At 39.1% G+C, this 20,399-nt stretch overlaps 3 protein-coding genes across 4 annotated transcripts; all 3 read right to left on the reverse strand.

Moving 5' to 3' along the window:
• On the reverse strand, positions 1-1,486 carry LOC116206113 (GATA zinc finger domain-containing protein 16-like). Its single transcript, XM_031538884.1, has 2 exons — positions 1,191-1,486; positions 1-706 (listed from the first exon to the last, which is right to left on the reverse strand). Exons 1-2 carry the CDS (start codon positions 1,322-1,324, stop codon positions 223-225), a joined length of 618 nt encoding a protein of 205 aa, XP_031394744.1. The 5' UTR covers positions 1,325-1,486; the 3' UTR covers positions 1-222.
• Positions 1,487-4,775: 3,289 nt separating this feature from the next.
• On the reverse strand, positions 4,776-14,278 carry LOC116204585 (WD and tetratricopeptide repeats protein 1). 2 transcript variants are annotated; one of them, XM_031536739.1, is made up of 20 exons: positions 13,999-14,278; positions 13,173-13,241; positions 12,764-12,841; positions 12,486-12,620; positions 12,292-12,399; positions 11,974-12,102; positions 11,476-11,591; positions 11,209-11,326; positions 10,499-10,634; positions 9,519-9,664; positions 9,238-9,426; positions 9,028-9,138; positions 8,678-8,789; positions 7,924-8,282; positions 7,492-7,582; positions 6,590-6,685; positions 6,407-6,477; positions 6,203-6,330; positions 5,688-5,797; positions 4,776-5,107 (listed from the first exon to the last, which is right to left on the reverse strand). In XM_031536739.1, the coding sequence occupies exons 1-19, from the start codon at positions 14,074-14,076 to the stop codon at positions 5,716-5,718; spliced, it is 2,352 nt and encodes a 783-aa protein (XP_031392599.1). In that variant the 5' UTR covers positions 14,077-14,278; the 3' UTR covers positions 4,776-5,107; positions 5,688-5,715. The 2 variants fall into 2 exon arrangements, with proteins under 2 accessions (XP_031392599.1, XP_031392600.1); XM_031536740.1 differs by having other exon boundaries at positions 9,238-9,423; positions 13,999-14,277.
• Positions 14,279-15,169: 891 nt separating this feature from the next.
• On the reverse strand, positions 15,170-19,519 carry LOC116204450 (transcription factor bHLH145). Its single transcript, XM_031536541.1, has 4 exons — positions 19,370-19,519; positions 17,678-18,299; positions 17,178-17,342; positions 15,170-17,072 (listed from the first exon to the last, which is right to left on the reverse strand). The coding sequence occupies exon 4, from the start codon at positions 17,054-17,056 to the stop codon at positions 15,986-15,988; it is 1,071 nt and encodes a 356-aa protein (XP_031392401.1). The 5' UTR covers positions 17,057-17,072; positions 17,178-17,342; positions 17,678-18,299; positions 19,370-19,519; the 3' UTR covers positions 15,170-15,985.
• Between the last annotated feature and the right edge of the window lie 880 nt (positions 19,520-20,399).

Raw genomic sequence — 20,399 nt, forward strand, 5'->3', positions numbered from 1 at the left:
TAATACAGAAAAGGAAATTTGCCGATTTCATTTTCATTATGGGAACTAATTGGATCCTTATACACATCCTTTTTATACAGCTCTCTGTACATCACAATGGACACAATTTATGTACTGTATCCATATACATGTGTATATATATATATATAATTATTTTTCTGGACCAAAATCCAGCCAAAAAACGAAACCAAAATTGACAAATTTATTATATGAAAATATATTTCAGCTTGAAACCTCCTCCAATAATTTATACCTTCTCACCTTATTCCTGAAAACCTGTTTTGTAATAATCCCTTTATTATTATTATTATTGTTAATATTACTATTTTTATTACTTTTATTATTATTTAAAATCTCCTCAGACTTGGTCCTTCTGAGCCTCTCCTCCAGAGCCCCTCTCGTGATGATCCTCTTCCTGACGACGGACGGTGGGGATGGCGTCTTAGACTGCTTTTTGAGATCTGGACCGTTGATTTGGACGACCAGATCTCGATCGTCGGGTCTCTTGGTCCTTGACTTCTTGTTGATGCTCTTGACGTCTTCCTCTTGTTCGGCGTCGTTTCGGTGTGATGCTAGGGACGAGGTCGAGGAGTTCTGGGTCAACTTCGGATCGGTCGGCTCGGTGATCATCGGGTGATCGGTCTGACTGAGGCACCAGTTGCAGACTCGGTATGACTCGGCCTTCGGATACAGATTGCTGCAGTACCTGTGCATTTATCCCGACCGGAATGAACGAACTTTTAATCACACTCCGATAGTATCATAGCCGATCTAAGAAGAACGACCCAATCAGGAAAATCCTGAACTTAGTGCATGTAATTAACGACTTCACTCCTATGCCCAAAATGAATTATTCCATGGTTAGGTAATGACGGATCAAAATGTTTGAATATGTATATACAAAGACCAGCAAATGACTAAGATTTTCCTGGATCTACAATCAAGATCATATTTACATGTACATGGTTCCTTAAAGTATAGACATCGGGGAATCATGAAACATATCGAACAACTTCCCCGGACCCCAACCCACCGGAAATTATAAGTTTCGATGTATCCCCGCGACTTGATCGCAATATATATTTATATCTAACACGTATCACTTACGTATGGTGAGCCACGGGTAGACATCACTAGCTAGCTATATTAGAATCCATCGGATGAAAAGATCGAGAGAGACGATTCGAGACCTGTGTTGTGATCGGAAGCCGCAAACGTCGCATTGGAAAAGCTCGTCGGGCAAGCCGTAGTCCCCACACATGCAGCACTCCGACGATCCCTTAGTACTGCCACTCTCTAATTCTTTGCTTCTGGTCATCACCATCGTCACCTTCTTCTTCTTCTTCTTCTGCTGCTGCTGCTGTTTGGTTTCATCTCAAAGACGCAGAGAGGGAGAGAGGATTCCTTTTGGTTAAGGCGGAGGGCCAAAAAACATGTTCGATGGAGAGAGAGAGAGCCCTTTTATTCTCTACCAAAATTAATATTTATCCCACGAAAATAAGACTTGCAAGTTTGGTTTTTGGTTGTAAAATTTTGTTATTTAGCATTGAATATCATTTTCCCAGTCGCGTGTTTGAAAGGGAATAATATAATATAGTTTGGTACGTAAGATTACAAATTAATTTGACATTTTGTTTGGAGAAAAATGAATACCTCTCAAAGTGGACGTTACATCTCAATCCGCCCGCAATCGATGGTTGAAAGTAAAACTAACGGACAATTTGATTTCTCCCGTCGTGTCCGGTACTCCGAGTAGTTGTACGTTTTTAGATTAATGCTGATCTAAAAATATTATATTGTATGTGACTAAATTGAATCCAATGATGAGATGTAGAGCATTTGAATCTTTATTTGTAGTATATCACATTACATGGCATATGATTTTAAATGCTCGATATTTTTTGTTTTTGGTGAAAATGCTCGATAATTTGTAAGTGTAAATATATGTCACCAATTCACTATGTGGCCCTTACTTTTTCTTTTTATAGTTATTTTTAAAAATAAATTTCAAAAATACTTTGTAACCGTAATTAATTGCACTTACAGTTTATATATTGTATTATTTATGGATTATTAAATTTAATATTGATAGAGATTATTCATTTAGTACTTTTGTATCTGCATATTTTATATACTAGAGCAATAAAACAATCAACCAGACCAGAGATTTTCAAAATTGTCCAAATGTTGAAGTAACAAATTCTAGTAAAATGAATGGAGGCCTCTCAAGAGTCCATTTTAAGATAAGTGAAGATCCTACCTCGTCACGTGTCGTGAGGAAGCACCAATTAAAATGCATGAAATTAGGTACTTGGTGCTAATCACTCGGATAATTGCCATAATTATTTTTTCATTAAAAAATTCTTATTGGTTATTTCTCATCACGTTATTTAAGGTATGATTCTTTAAAATTTTCTCCTATTTTAAATACGTATAATAATAGATTAATAGCAAGGAATTCAATGATTCATTCACCGTATAAAGGTGAAAGGAATTTCTTTTCTAATGAATATTTATCGACTTTTTCCTTTGGGGGGGCCGAGAAATTAAATGATTGTTAGGGTAAGCAGAAAGAGAGGTGGAGAATGAGAGGATCCTTGAATATGAAGTGGAGGCCACTTCTTTCTAGAGGACATATAACTTGTAGGCCACAAATTGAGCAAAGAATCATCGTTTGCGGGCGTGTCATTTCTAATTGATCACAAAAAGAAGATTTTACCCCCAAAATAAAAAAAAAAAAATTCAAATCAATGTCAATCGAGTCATCGAATTTTTATAGATGTTATTCTTATATTGGTCACTCTTTATGGATTCGATGTCAAGAGAGTCTCATCAGCTTGCAACATGAAATGCCCCAACTCACAAAGATCATCAGGAGGGGGCGGGAGAGGAAGAAGCATTCGTATAGGCTTCTCATCATTTGAAAATATCAACCTAACAATACGACGAGGCAATCGAAATAAACGCTCGATTCAAAGTCTGTCATGATATGATATGATATAGCGCAATTTGGACGTTGAAAGAAGTCGTGTGAGCATCGAGATCAGAACTAATTTATTATCACAATCCGATAGTTGACACACACGAGACGATAGACATCGAGGATGACGTGGAATTTTGAATAGCTATCCATCGAGATTGGGTGACATTAGCTGATAGAATAGATAAAATTTGGGGTTGATTCATTGTAATCACCGACCAACCAACCATCCACGTGTATAATTGTTGGAAAAAAGAAAAATAAAAGATTTTAAAATTCTAATAAATAAATAAATAGATAGATAATTGATAATTGGTCCTCAAGTCGTTCTCACTTGGTGGGTGGAGTGATTTCTTGGTCTTTGATGAAAGAATCGTCCTTCAGGTTCGGGCAGTTGTTGCCTCCTCTCCTTACATTATTTATGTCAATCACGGGAACACCATACTTTTTTTTTTTCCCCAAATAAGCAGGAAAAGATCATACGGTCATTGGAATCGCCCGAACTTGATATCAATCATTAATCCGATCATATAATTAAACATTGGTATTTATGTGTCCATGTATGTTTCTGATACCATGGTCGAGGATTTTCAAATCTCGAGATTAGAGAATAAAGATGAAATTTGACAGGAGATGATCCCGAACCACAAGTTTCGGATATTTTTCGGGCTTGTTGTCGAGATAAAAGACCATATAGCTCCTCTTCAGCGTTGATAGTTTGCCATGGATGCTGGGATCCATTCTCGATCGGTAGAAGAGAATTTAGCATCTGAAAAGATTTTCGTATATTCCCTGCATAATTGAAGCAAGTCCACGTCAAGATGGAACCACCAAGTGATCTATCGCGTCATTAAAAAGGTATATAGTTCCGTCCACCGCATTATTTATCTACAGATACATGAAATTACCGTCCGACACGCCTAGCAAGCAAATTTGAAAATCACTTACCTTTTTAGTTAAAAGCTGGAACGGTCCGATTTGCGATAGAAAATGAAATTGTGGAATTTTGCGCATCAGGAGAAAGATAAGACTTGTGCACAAGCATTTGATGCAATATGGTCCTACGCATTGACCTCCACCTTATTGTTGTCGGACACCAAAGGGTGATCATGGACCGTATCAGGGGGAAAAACAAAACTAATCGGTACGAATAACTAAGGTCTAAACATAATTTGATAAAGCGCGAAAAACGGCGTATGAAACCAAAAAGAGAAACTAATTATCTTTAAATCGACAGATCGGGTTTCGGGATTTATGCTGCCTACCTCTCGTTGGTCCCCTACCTTGCGAGTCTCCCCATCTTCGATCACCATCATCTAAATGTCAATTTTGTGCGAGTGTACTCCACCTCTGTGTTTTCTTTTGAACTTTGGTTCTCAATGAGTCTCCATCAATACGTCTAACCCCTGCCTCAAAAGGGGTAAAAGATTGGCATGAGTTCTTTGCTATTCGCTTCCTCATCCCCTTCCGCCAAAATTGCCCATCCTTTTCGGATTCGTATCGTTCCAGACTCATCTTGGAAATAACTTCAACCTGGCCACACGATTGGGTTTCCCCTCTAGGCAGGAGTTTGTTAGGGTGTCGTATTCATGTAAGTAGCAACAAGGGGGAAGGAAAGAAGAAAGAAAATGATTGTTATTTAGCCATAAGAAGAGGGAAAGGAGGGGAAGAGAGATGCCAGGCTGAGTTCTACTTGAGCTGGTATTTCTCTTATGGATTCGCAACGGCATGTAAGGCTATTTTCAACTCGTAAAAGGTTCTCATGCAAGCTGCTACTATCTCAACCAAGCGGGGAGGGACAAAAGAGAAGCCGAAGCAGTATCTTAAATGTAAACCGAAAAGTAATGTGATATGTAACTGTACGCAAACTCGAGATATGGAAAAATGATCACAGGAAGCCCAAGAAGCAACTCGACAGGGGAAGTAAGTGGAGCATGGCACATCACCATCTAAACGCTATGGACACGACATGCATGGAACAATACATCCAGTTATTTTTTTAAAGGCTAGGATACTCCTCCTTGCAAGCTCAACTTATTTCCTTAGACGTAGTATATTGACCTCCTGAAATTTTTTCAATGAAGACAAGACGACCAACTGACTCGAGCACTGTAGCGCCTAATCCACCTGTAATGGGAAGAGGACACATAACATCAGCACCTTCAAATTTAAGAGTCAAACAAACTAAACTTGGAACGATTCTACATAGGGTAAGTATCTCAAAGGCTGCGAAACAGTAAGAATGTGTTTGGTTTTTGAGTTGAGTTGAGTTTTAATTTTAATTGGTTTGTAATAATTGTATTGTTGAATTTTGACAAAAAGTGTGAAAAAGTCATGAATAATTTAGAGAAAGTAATGATTAAGTAATGACTGTGGTGTTGAATTGTGAAAAAAGTAATGAATAGTTGAGAGAAAGTAATGATTAAGAAATGACTGTGATTAAGTAATGATTGTGGTGTTGAATTATGAAAAAAAGTAATAAATAGTTGAGAGAATTTAATATTAAAAATTGAATTGAATGGTTAAAAAAATTTTAAAAATGAAAAAAATAATGATTGTGTTGTTGAATTGATGATAAGTTGAGTAGAGTTGAAAATCTTTTAGAAACCAAACACACCCTAAATCTTCGAATACCATTTTGGCTTAGCTGGTTGTAGAGTCTGGAGCAAAGAACCAATACGGTTAAGCTTAATGACAAGTTTCTCACCCTCGATCTACTTGGTAGAAGTTATACTTCAGCTTTGAGCACATTCAAATGGATGCAAGCTTCCTTCTGTAAGCTCTTGCATCCCAACCCGCTCCAGAAGTTCAAATGGCCTGTGGATCACAATATTTTCGACATAACTACCATATGCGAAGCAAATTGGGCCAATGACTTGTATCAAAGTCCATCTAGTGGTCAGAAAAATAAGCGCTCATCACTGGCACAGCGTACTGTACTGACTTCAACCTCCTTATAAACCCACAAGAAAAAGTAGCTCAGAATAAGTTGATAATTTCCGTATGAGTCATGGCTCGCTTTCATCTAACAATTCAAATTTACTTAGGACTGCAGACCTTTTAACTTCAGTTAATAACTGAAGTTTTACGGACAAGGAAACCCAGAAATTGAGGGAGAACAAAAAGAAAGACACAATCTCTCATTTTTAAAAACTTAACAATAACCGAGACAAGCTAACTGGGGCCACTTAAGGAGGGAGGAAAGGGGGGGAGAAGCCTCACAGGATAGTATCACGGTTACGGATTAATCTTTTCGCATTGCTTTCCATGGTCTTTAACACGTCATCAGGTTCCGGTCCAACTGGTCCACCAGCTACAATCGTAGAGGCAGAAGCACTTGGAGTCCAAATCTAGCAATTATGAACCCATTTAATCATATACAGCAATTGAGAACAACCAAGGACATAATATCTCATCGGGCATCACCTTTATTGTGCTATCAATTCCACTTGTTGCCACAACACCGTCGTACGGGTGGCATTGCACACAATTCACAACTGTAGCAAAACATCAGAATGATTTTGAGGAAAGGAAAAGAAAAGAACAGGAAAGGTGGCCGGAGGCATTTTCCTCCTTTGGCTGGAGGAAGAGATCAAGAGACAGCCTTACCTGCTTCATCTCCTGGAAGCATTTTTACAAGTCTTCCTGTTCTTTTTTCCCAAATAAACCATCTTCCATCATCACTTCCACTAGCGATATATTCACCTGCAAATAAAGAAGGGTTGCGTTATATCATAACCAATTGCTTAAAAGCCAATTTAGCAACTTACCCAGACTACTCAACAGAAATAACGAGTCCATGGAATGTACATGGATTGGAGAAAGAGAATGTAAATAGATTCTTATCCTTTGCAATATATCTGCACCAAGTTATATAGATGGCATTCATCATTAAGATAGCGCATGCTCATATAGAGATCTAAGAGGATCTATTTGTATTGTGTCAAGCAAAGTTACCACTTGAAGTGTACAATTGACGAGGAAGACGGTACATTGTAATATTTGTGAATTGCAAACAGTAAACTAGTCTCAATTACTATTACTGGCAAGAATCCATCAAAATCACCATCAACCGTCAATTCTTCTTCATGGACTACTAGCAATCTTGCAGTCAGAACTCTATTCTACTTTCATGGAACAATAGCAGTCTTACAGTCAGAACTCTAGTCACTATCAAGACAGTACATTGTAATATTTGTAAATTGCAAACAATAAACCATTCTCTATTAGGATTACTAGCAAGAATCTATCAGAACCACCATCAAGCATGAATTATACTATCATGGAATAATACAGTCTTACAGTCAGAACCCTATATTCCAGATTGTTCAGGTAAATAATAAAAAATATCACTAGGCAAGTTTGATAGAAAGGGACACCATTGTTTTGTGCACCATTCCAAAGCAAGCAACAATATAAAAAGTGAGCCGTAAAGAAATCAATCTACGAGATGAAGAAAATATTAGAGCAGAATTATGACCTGGGAGTACAGATTCATTATTAGAAATTACCTTTCTGCCCAAGAAAACTAGCCTGCTTAATGTCAGTGCCAACATTACAGTGCCCAACATATCTGTGCTTCATATCAACAACTGCCTCAGGCTGAAACAAGGAAAAGTTGATTAGATAACAAGGACAAAGAAATGGCCTTTTCATTTAAATAGACCTGAATTTCTTGCTCTTCACCTCCTAGTTTCTCTATCAGTCCAGGAACATGCATCATGCATCTAAACCAGCATATGTAAGCTCATCTATGTTTTGAACAGTTCTCCACATCTGTAATATACTCACTACAGTAAAGTTACAAGAATCTACAATTGATCATGCTGACATACAGAGACAATACAATTCATTTGCACACCAGCATCTTCAATATCAATGGGGTAGAACTTATGCAAATTAGCACATAAAGTCTATTAAAACTGCCACATATAAGGACAAACCTGATAAGGCATTCTATCATTTTGAGATGACGATGATGATGAAGGTGATCCACAAGTGCCATTTGTGCTACCAGTTTCTCTGGATAAGTCGCCTCTTCGATGAATTTTCAGATTCAAACTTCCATGCAGAACACTAGCATCAGCATCATGGCCTTCGTCACCAGGAAAAGGCGAATCAAAGTCGACTTCCAGTTCCTCTTCAAAATCAGAATCCTCTCTCTCAGATCTTGGACCATCTTGAGAAGCATCACTATTAGCATCTGACCGATGTAAAATGTCATTTAGTGATAACACTCTTGGTCTTCGATGATCAGATCTCGCTGCTGTGTTATCTGCTTTGTTACGTTTCTCAGCTTCAGCTGCATACATCATCACATGGTTGAGGAGCAAAGAAATCTTAAAAAAGCACATAAATTACTTAAAAGTATAACCAAGGTAATCACTCATCTACAGCTTTTTCACAAGGAAAAACAAAAAAGCAGTGTCACTACCAGTCAAGCATTGTGATGGCTGGGGCAACATTTACTTCTCTCTGTTTTTTTTTTTTTTTGCTGGAAGCACAACATTCAAGTTATCAATATGACTTGAGGTTTTGGGGGGAAAAAAAGAAGTCAGCAAGGTAGTAGTTTTCCATAGCACGACATATCAACGCTCTATGAATCTGCACAATCCATGCTACAATGCAAAATTGAAAGGCATGGACAGGACCATCACGAGCAACAAAAAAATGCAATAAACATCAATTGCTCCCAACCTGCATCAATTTGCCTTTTCAAATCCTCAACCTTTTTTTCTAGCTCAGAATTTGAAGGGGACAAGCACTGTGCTGCTAGGGCAAAGTCTAGAGCTTCCTTCTGTTTTCCCAACTGCAACAGATAATTCAAAAGAAGTAATCACAAAAGGCCGACTTCAGCATCATGTTTTGCATGATATTTCAAATCCTGAATAACAATTGCACGTTTACTTCAGTAATCAATACATTTCAAGACTAAACGATTGCCTTGAAAGAAGCATGTCATATATAGCCTGCAAAGACAACTGACAGGTCCAGCCTAAAGAGTGGACCGCAGATGGCTGCACCTTCTGTATAGGTGTTGCACTCACCTGAGATAAAGCTTCAGACATGTAGTAAAGCGGTCTAAATGAAGAGTTATCAATTCGCCGAGCGTTGTAGCAATCCCTTATAGCCATGTGTGCATCATTTTTCCATTTACGCTGATAACATAAAGAATTAGTAGGTCGGCCAACCTAAAACTTGAACAACCAAAAATGAAAAGAAAGGCGAACACATATAACTCAAGAATTGAAGAAAACCTTAAGCAACAAAGCAGCACGTATACAAAGACATCTATGCCTCAAAGCTGGCCCAATCTCCCGGTCATGTCCATCGAGAACTTCATTGCATGCTTCTATCGCATAGTAATAATCAGCCCCCTCTCTCAGTGATGCTTCTCTCAGTGACGCTTCTGCAACTTCAATCAGTTTCCTGCACTTGTCAAGCTGCTACTCTTGCATAAGAAAGGCCAGTATGTAGCAAGCGAATAACAATCATGACTTTTAAATTAACTAATTGAAGAGTCATATCAGAGCTGTACTATTAAAGAGATGCTGCCCTTTCCACAAGAGTTTCTATTTACAGTGCTCAAAACTGGTGGTTGGAGTTCCAACCCATTTAGCAGTGGAGTGAAACTCATTAATTTGGCTACGTCCCCTGCAGTGTATTGCATAGCAGTCCTGCTGACTGCAGTGAAACAAAAATATTTGACATAAGGACCTTAATTTTTCTCATAACTTGTATAAACAATTTTTACCGGGAACAAGAACACGAACAATAGTTTTAAATTAAAGAGTTCGCATAAATATGCCGAAAACCATGCGATAGATACTAATGTCTTACTGAAGGGGCACAGATTGTACAATCTCTTACACAGGATTTTACCATCTCTGAAGGAAAGTATGGGTCTAATATAAATACTGTTATCCAGAAAAAAAAAAAAAACTATAATTGATAATTATCATAATATAGCTTGTACAACAATTACTTGCACAAAACAGCTACATTAGATGATGCATTGCCACTAGAGGTACCGAAACTCCAGAACTGAAAACCAAATTAGCTAAAATCTATCCACTTTTGGCTCTTTTTACTGAATTTTTGCTCAGGGCAGAGAAATTCTATGGACTTGGTACTCTCACCCTTTCCACGAACAAACCAAATAGACCCATAAATACCTTTAACTCATTATATCAGAGAAATTTAAACTTCTCCATGGAGCTTCAGATACACGAAACTCCCATTCATTTCAAATTTGTCCTCAATTGATGTTTGTGGACCCAGCTATAAGAAGGGTCATGCCTGCAGATTTATGGCTCGGAAATAGAGATAAAGTTCATGCTTTCACAAGCCATTCCTTTTCTTTTATTGGCCATAAATTCAACTTCAATTTGTTGATGCCAATCATTTTTTAGGTGGGGGAGAAACAAAAAGAAGAAAGAAGCTGAAGTTACTGACATAAATCTTCAGCAACAAGCTCACAAAAGATGAGCATGGCATTAATGACAATAAGATATTTACCATTCGACTTTGTAGAGGTGAATAATGCACTGGCATCCAAATTCATTAGGTAAACATGCTCTCCACTATAGCTGAGAAGAACCTCCTCCCCATCTGGACTAAATGTAACATGAGTGAGATGCAAACTTGATCGTCCCTGAATATAAGAGGATAGCCAACTTCAACAAAGTATTCATGATTCACTAAATGAAGACAGAAATACCACAAACAAGCATTATCTGGAAGAAGCTTGACACTTAATAAGAATGTCAAAGGTGGGATAACACTTTGTTCGCCACTGTATTTCACAAACAAATAAATAAATAACTAAAAACCCAATCCCAGCTAAACTTCATTCACATCTGCAGATATTTTAGGATACAGTCCATATCAGGGAATGACTCTCCTAAACATTCTATCTTTTATAGGAATTTGCATCTATTCTTACTCTCTTTTTTTTATGAACTTCAATCAATTTTCAATTAATGTTTATCTTCAACTCCCAATCACTTCAACAATTGTTATGCATAAGGATATTGTGTCAAAGTTACTAATTCTAGGATAGGATAACTTATTCAACATGAACACTACCAAACACGGCCTCAAAATTAACAGATATCTAAAACATATTTGAGTGTTTAGATAACAATCATACCAGAAGAATAGAAATCGCATGTCACAATGATAATAGGCCCTATATTGACATTTCAACAACTAAGGTTTAAACTTACCAGATCAGAGAGATGCATGGGACAGAAGTAGTTGACACATGGAGGAGGCTTCATTCTTTGTTGAGACGAGCTTGATGGTGGAAGCATCCTTCGATCATATAGTCGAGCAAAAGCATCACTGCAACATTGCATGAGACAACTTCAATTCAAACAGAATGCATACTAAGCGGTAAATGGAGATCCAGCAAACAATTTTCCCATCTACCAGATTTGTCACAAAAGATAAGCATGTAAAGAATGCAATTAGCTCCAGCAAAAAATACTTACTTTCCACCAACCAGGAGCAAGTGGGGCCTAGTGGAACTGATGTCACAAGATTTTAGCGCAAGAATGCCTTTAGGAGGATCAGCAAGTGACCTCTTGGCCCCAGAACGCAAATCAAGCTGTCATCAAACACTAATAATCAAAAAACAACAATCTCATGTTCCAAATAGAGAAAAATCTAATAAAATCCAGGAATGGAAAAACTTATTCAAATAGGTTAATCATATGGCAGTTTGTTGTATGATAGGAAAATGTCTCCACTCAATAGCATGCATAAATTTACAAGAATCCAGCAAAACTAATGCTTTTGATAAAGCAACATTTAACCTTTATGGATCAAGATTGAACCAACTTAAGAGTGAGCCCCCAAGGCTGGATAACAAAAATAAATTCAATTTTATGTGAAGATATTAATATTGGGGTAATATTTTTTTATGACTTCATAACGCATTTAAAACTATAAGATATGGTCAAACAATTGCCCCAAAAAAGGGCACTTACTAGAACACTGCGACATTCCTGGTGAGCAGCTCCGGCAGGAGGACAAGAAGAAACTTCCCGAAAGTCATGCTGCCTCAAGGTCCCATCTTCACTAGCACTCCACACAACATTTGGGTTGCCTACTTCAACCTTAAAAACAAAGAGGCCAAACTTATAAGAAGCAAGACCAGTTAACTGAGTTGAATGTAACATGCTATTTCGAAAATATAATAGGTATATATATTGTTCATCTTTCATTTCTATGCCTGCCAGGCATTGGAATATCTTCAGTCCCTGTATCAACATGAATGGTAAAATACTTCTGAAATCATATCTTACAGCTAACTTCTTTACTCTTCTAGTGTGACACTGAAAATGTGCCGATGGACTAATTGCGTTTTCATCAGCTCTTCTCCGATTTAAGCGAGACAATTTAAATGACCGCACCTGCAGAATAACAAAGAGAATTACCAAAAAACCAATTGCAAATCAAATATCATCTTGTAATAAATGACAGCTAATTTGGTTATTACTTCTGCATCTCCAGCTCCTGAGACTACTTGTTCATCGGAAGTTTCTGGTACAAATTTGGTACAGAAAATATTAGCCGAATGCCCAGAGTCTATAGAATGCAAAAGCTTCCGGCCAGAATAGCTCCAAATATTGATCTGGACAAAATGGAATTGAGCAAAATCTTCATGAAAATCAATGGTGACAAAAAAATTCCAATGCCTAGACATATGTAACAAGAAATTCATTGTCAATTCTCAGCTCAAGGTCAGTTTGAACAATCATTGTCTAGATACAACACCTGTGTGTCATCTGATCCAGATATCAGAAGTGAGCCCCTGGAATTCCACGCAATCGTATTTACACAACCATGGTGCCCCTGTTTGAGAAAAATAGGAGAAAGAAATTGCAACTACATGAATTGTCAGAAGCAATTTAGCACAGAATAGACTTCCAATCTAGGTGTTTTCACTGTTATGAAATTCTGCAATTTATCTTAAAACCTAATTATCTCCGGCCTCTTTCAAGTGGGTAAAGTAGGAAAAGACAGAGTTTAAACTTTAAAGGTTCAGAGATATATTCTAAATATATTTTCTGCAAAACCATAGACCATAGCTGAGTACAATAGGCAGTGAAAAGAATTGCAAACAACATAATGCATGAATGAAGTTCCCAAGCACCAAATACTGTAAGATGTCCAGCGCACAGACCTCCAGTTCCTTCTCAAGAGACAACCTCCGGACCAGCGATGAGTGCATTTGCAGATCCCGATTGACATCCTAACAAAATACCACACAGATTAGCTGCAATGCATGACATTACAAGAAATACATATAATCCTCTTTTTAGGGTGGCAGGAACCGTTTCCTTCACTAACCATATATTTACACATTTCTGCCAGAGGACACAATGAGACGTTTAAGTTCACTCAAATTTCAGAAGAGCTGCATAATTCTGTAAGTTGAAACAAGTATCTTTTGTGTAAACATGTAAGGCTAAAGTTGAGTGAGAACTCAAATAATTTCCAATCCCAGTCCACTAATTAATAATTATTAATCTAAGAAAAACAAGAACAATTGTACCACGCATTCATCCAGTAGAGCAATTTCGAAGGGCTGTCAATCAAAGGGTAAAACCCAAGGACATAACTGGGCATATCATACCTCTCATGGTTAAAAATGAGATTTTTCATATGATCATTATGTACTGCCCTGAGCAACAATTTCAGTACGTACATACTTTCATTTACATGCAACAGAAAACATTTGTGCTTCACTGAGCAGAAAAAGATAGTTCCACCGCGAGAATTGAAAGTGAAAAAGAAATCATCAGCTGGCTATTTTTGTCGATCGAAACGCATGAGCTCCAAACTAGCGACCTCCAAAGCGACAATGAATATACATATACACATACATATATATCGACTAAAATTCCAAGCCCACACTCCCCAGCTCCATTGATTACAAGCTCAGAACTTTAAACTTGTCAAAGCTCACTGCGACGAGCTATGAGAAGACGAAGAGGGAGAGGAGTTACATGGCGAGAGTCGATGGTCCGGCTGTCGACCAGATTGAAAACGTTCCCGTCGTGATAGCCACCGACAAGCGACTCCATCGGAGCAAGCACAAAGCGGGGAATCCGATCGAAGCCGAAAGGCGTATCGGATCTCCGCCGAAGAGTCCAGTGGCAGCTGCTGCTGCTGCTTCTTCTTCCTATATGACGAGAGAGAGAGAGAGAGAGAAAGAGAGAGGAGCGCTGCGAGCGGTGCTTCTCTGTGAAGCTCTGCGACGTGACCCGTGTGCTTTACCTCTCTCGCTTAAGTTCTACACTCATCATATCTCGACGGAAAGAAAATGAAATTTCCATAATCGTATTGTATTTTACCACAATTACAAACTTTCCCCACATGTCTGTCTTGCATTCAATGCACCTCCATATTTTAATTTATTTCAATGTAGTCCCTAAACTTGGTAGTATGTATCAATGTAACCCCAATTGTTATCATCCTGAAGATTCCTTCAAATACGCAGAGATTAAAATTGGGGCCAGGATCCGGGCGGTTCGGGGAGGACCACCACGGCTCCTCTCTTGGTCCTCAACCCCTGCAGTCACTATGAACACCCACGATCAGTGCAATGGGATGTGAAATTTCATGGCTAATTAAACTAATCTTAATATCATAACTGATGGGGGAAAACACATGACGCAAGTGTAAATACATATAACACACTTGCATGCTAGCTGATGTTCGTCTTCTGAAGATGAATCTTGAAACTTTGATATCATATTACGATGACCATCAGCTCGATGATGCCCCTTGATCTAGGATTCCATTGGCCCTAAGCCAGCCACCTTCTCGACAACCGCGTCTGGATCTAGCCAACCGAACCCCCGATCGACCGTCCTTAATTTCGGCCTATATTCATGTGTATTCGTCACCGCAACCGTGGATTGACGGTCCTTAATTTCTGCCTATATTCACATGCACTCGTCACCTTCCTGTCGACCTCATTGGAGTCCAGCGGACCCAAATTCATGTCGAAAGCCCTCGGTCGTCACTCAAGTTCTATCTTGAGTGAAAATTCAAGAGCCTCGTCAAATCATCGACTTGTTAAAAAGAGACGAATCCAAATTTAAATTAACAATAACAATTATAATTAAACACATCGCCGGATTTGGATTGACAAGTTACATAAATTACCACGAATTATGAAGAATACGCATGCGGATTTATAATGGAGGTGGATGTTTGGTTTGAGCCGTCATGAAGGGCCCCGTCCTCAATTACAAGTAACACATCACTGTCTCATAAAAGGTGAGAAGACACCACCCCCACCACCACCCAACCAAGACACAAACGCAAATAAATTACACCCAACCAAGACGCTACAAAAAAAAAAAAAAAAAGGTTCACATCATGCATTCACCAATCAAAAGTAACATCCAAAAGCTCACATTACATCCCAATGTTCACGTTCCTCTCAATCCGCTTTCTCACACGAGAGGGCTGTCGATCAAAAGCCACTCGAACACAATTCCCGTCCTTCCGCGCATCCACTGATCCAACGGCCGTGATAAGATCGCTTTGGATATCTGAAAGAACATCCCATGCGGAGCTCCAAAATCTTCATGGCATCTTTGACGCAAAAGGGAAAGGGGCGTTCAAGAGAATGTTGATAAAAGAGGGGTTAGACGTAAAGTGAGAGATGGGGCCCAGAGAGGCTGAGAGAGCATTAGTGGGCATGCACTCGGCTTCTTTCATCGGTCACCTCAATTCACTCCAACCCAAATAAAAGCTCCTCCTGCGCTCTCTCTGATCCTTGTAAGACGTGAACTCATCATAGCACAGCTCTGGTACTGAGCTCCCTTCTCCAAAAGGGCCTCTCCTCCACTCCGGCGCAAGTGCTTCAAACTGACCCGAAATGCCCGTCAAACAAGACACAAACTAATTACGCAGCACTACCACTACCACTACTAATACTCTACTACTGCTACTAATGGGATCACCGGCCTACAGCGTGATTTACAGAGCGGCAAGCCCGAGGGCATTGGCTCTCACCTTCAACGACTTGAGGTAATCAATAGCCTCATCAAGAACAACTACTGCATCCTTCCCTTTCCCACCGGGAATCATCTCCTGGAGAAGCCCCACGGTCTCGCGTATCTTCTCCCTCCGTATCCTCTTGCTCTCCGCAGAAGGCAAACCCATCTTTTGGAAACCATAACTCTCCCGGTCAGCACAACTGGACTCCGCATAATCATCATTAGACAAGTAATTTGACTGTCCATTTATGTCACCGGAGCTCGCAGTGTCATCAAGAGCTTCCACATCATTTTCATTCAGCTTTCTCTTCTTGGGCCAAGCAGAGCTTGCAACCTCCTCCTTGTCAGCCCTGTCAAAACGATGCAGTCCCTCGTGGGCTGTCATCGTGCTGGGAGAATGTCCCGTGCTAGTGACCTCATCATCCTCCTCGGAATAATAACTCTCATCGTCATCGTCATCAGAATAGAGCAGCGCGTTCAGCTCCTCCGTGTCCTCATGCATCTCACTCGACACATCAGTTTCTTCATTGCTGCCAGAGAGATTATTCCCTGATGTCGGTCCAGAATTGGGGTAAGAGTCAAGTTTACCCCCATGACCTTCAACATCCATATTGGGCTGCACCGGCTGCTTCAAGGTCCAAGAAGTCATGCAACGGAATGTAGTCCCCGGCCCAGAGCTCACCATGACAGTGGTTTGATCCCCCGATTGATCAAACACAAGGAATTTCTTCTCAGCATTCAAGTTGGAATTCCCATAACAGTCAATAGGCAACTTCTCTTTTAGTGCTGAGTAGTTGGGTCCCGGAGTAAAAGCCTGGCGGAATCGTGGCAAGCAGTAGAACCAACCCTGAGGTTGGTTGAAATGGCCAATCCGAGAATTGGGTACTTTAGGAAAAGCATACATTGGTGAACCTTCTGGAGAGGAAATCATATTGAATGCATGAGTGCTAAGGCCAGTAGAATCGATAAATGGGGCACTCATTGAATGGATGTCAGGGGATTGTGAACTTAAAGATCGCTGAGGAAATAAAGGTCTAGAGTCCTCCCCCATTCAAACAAACAATCACCTGAAGAGTTGAAGAAAAGGACTTATTATCATATCATACAGATCAACGAAGTAGGAATTATGAGAATCTATGCAAAACTGATCAAAATGAATGACAGTTGCCTACCTGAACAAGGACTTAGTATTGGTTGAGGTGGCTGATCAGACAGTTCGCTTCTTTGTTGAAAATGACAAGAAAGAAAGGGAAACTAGAAACAGAGCAGCTAAAGATGACAGTGCTGAGGAAGTCTATCTACGTGACAGGCTTAAGCAAGTGACGGAAATATTCAGCCTGAAAAGCAAACAAATATAACATTAGTGAAAATAATATTGCTAAATCACCAGCACACATGATAATCAGCAAAGGGATAAAAAAACTATCTCAAGCAACACGTTAAGTCTAAATTGTGAAACAGGTACAGGCTATTCCATGTAAAGAAAATTACATCATCATGTGAAGCCTAAGTGACTGAGGCTTTAATTCAAAGAAAGTTTTTGATCATTTCAGGGATTGCATAACAAAGGGAAGAAAAACAGTATAACAAATGGATAGTAACAGAAAACCAATATGAAATTCTCCTCATAGACAAGACTGAATGAAAACAATAAAGCAACTTGAGGGCTAACCTGGCAATCCTGAAGAGGTTGAAAGCATGCAATAACTCTAACAATTATCGTAGCACTCCCAGCAATCCCATTTAAGTGTTTCAATGCCCGGAATCTTGTTTGACCAGCCGCTTGGCCCACCATTACTACACTTCAAACCCTTCAAATACCCACAAAAAGCAGAAGGAAACAACTCCAGGGACGAAAAATAGGACCTAGAACCTACAGAGAACTTGAAAGGCTGGCAAACTCTTAAATACCAGAAGCAACACGCACAAAGGGGTTTGGGAAACAGGAGGAAACTACTCCAAGGAAACACGGAATCCGTGAGAACACTTATACAGTAGGACAGATTCAACTGATTTGACGGACATAGCAAGGAACAACGACGAAGAAAGAGGATCCCATTTGAAATAGTCAAGGCTACAGTAGGAAAGGATCTTTAAGGATCTTGAATGGGAAGTCAAGTTACAGAATAACCCTGCAATACAGATTCAAGGGGATGACTTTTCGAAACACGTCAACAGAAATACTCATCAACCACCAGAGCATGCTGTTCTATTCTTCTTTCTCTTCTTCTTCTTCTTCCTGGACAGGTAGCCACAACTACTACTTATTGCCCTCAAAGAACTGGTACAAAAGCCTGCAAAAGTTTATCGTTTCAGGACCAGAGAGATGAACTGTACTTGTAAAGGAAGACTTAATATCTTCTATGGTAAAGGCAAAATGTTAATAATATAATGCTACTACGACCTGTCTTCAAAGATCAACAAATGACAATTCGGAAAACATCCTTAGCTACTTGGGAAATTCCCAGTTTCCTGATACACTGACAGTCGCAGAAAGAGTCCAAGGGACAACGTTTTGCCATTGCCTATCAATATTTTCAATATCTTAGACATATGAACAGCTATGAACATTTCCATATATATCAGAAAGCTGCTCGTTTCTTGCAATTTCCAAACTTCTCAGAACCTGTTCTTTTTGGTACCAATCTTCCGATTCTAGTTCTTGACATACGTTCCCCCGTGTTCAAGCCATATCTTATGGGAACTACAGAACACGTCGAACTCCATTTTTCTGCTCTAAACAGTCAAACAGCTACGAGATTACCCAATTTTCAATTTTCAAAATCTGTTTTTGAGATTACCCGACAAAAATTAGACCACACAATCTATTCTCTAGGATCACCAAAGCCCTCATATCACCTCAGTTCTCTTGTTCACATATTTCTACAAAACCATAAAAATTAATTCTTCCAGCAGGAAAAGGGTTAGGAAACATATGCAACTCATTACAACGACATTCAACCAAGAAAAAAAAAAAGAAGCAAAAGTAGTTAAAAATTTGAAAACCAGTTTAACTCGGCTATTAAATCATACTTGATTTCTTCGACCAAGAAATTCACTTGTCTCGTAAAGAATCTACCAGGTCCGCTAAACAGAATTAAGAAATCAAGAGCTGCCTCCAAAGCAAGAGGAATATCATTGAGCTTGAGCTGATTTTTCCAACTGAATGAGATAAAGGCGAACTATGCGCACAGCAGGGCACCAGATCTATCATCTTACAGGCGAGGAAACCACGGAATTACACCAAAAGATTTTCAATTGAAAACCCATGAATCAAAACCGGTTTTTCGGAAGGACACCCGCGAGCGAGAGGGAGAGAAATTGCACCGGAAATGAGGGGAGAAACAGAGGAGAAGGAACTCACGGGATGAAAAGCACACGGTATTGTCTTCCTGAATCCTCAGCACAACCAGAGCTAGAGAGAGTGCGATAGAGAGAGAGAGAGAGACAGATGAAGAACAGTCAAGCTAGAGAGATAAGTGAGGAGGGCGTAAGGAAGGAAAGAAGTATATAGAACGACTGGAATTGACGGGAATGCCCCCAAAGGGGACTAAATTGGAAATGAAAACCAAAATCATTATTTATTTAAAAAAGAAAGAAATATTAATTTGTCGGAATAATAATAAGGAAAAGGGGGAAAAGAAAAAGGAGAAAAATGGGGAAGCATGCGTGCGGGAAAGTCGGGGAGCCAATTGGGATGGGTTGTGTATGTCATTGTGAGTTTTTGGGTTTGTGATGAAGGGTGACCTATTGGATTGTGACTTTATTTCTCAAATTTAATAAACAAATAAATAATAATTATATATATATATATAACATAGTAATATTATGGCTCTTGGGACTTTATGTATGACTATGATGATGAATTTGATTTCCTCAAACGCAAGTAAATATCATGAAAACGAGATTGTTGGATGCCAAAGCGAGGGGAGAAGCACGTTCCAATAAATGCTCCGAAGAAATTTAAGAATTACAGAGGTCACAATATTATCTATTTTTATAACTTTTCGACGGATATTGAGACGAACGTCTCGTGAATTCACACTATTTTAATCATTCATGGATAATATAATAATAGGATTCTTTTGCCTTATTGGTGGTAATGTCAAACTCTCACTAAACTATAGATATTGCTCCAATGAAAAGCAAATGTAAAAAATGTCCAACAAGCTGATTGTAAGCTCTGGATAGACCAGACCGCGTGCCCATTATGATATGAAATGAAGAAACTCGAAGAAAAATTGGCAAGCTACGCAAGGGAGAACTAGAAGCACATTCTAATAAATGCTCTGAAGAAATTTAGGAATTACAGGAGTCGAGACCGTTTGATTTTAGAGTCGATTTTTTAAATTTTAATTCTACTCACTACACAATAAAAGTCAATAATACAATTA

This window comes from Punica granatum, chromosome 4 (assembly GCF_007655135.1).
Source record: "Punica granatum isolate Tunisia-2019 chromosome 4, ASM765513v2, whole genome shotgun sequence".
In the NCBI taxonomy this organism is placed as follows: Eukaryota; Viridiplantae; Streptophyta; class Magnoliopsida; order Myrtales; family Lythraceae; genus Punica; species Punica granatum.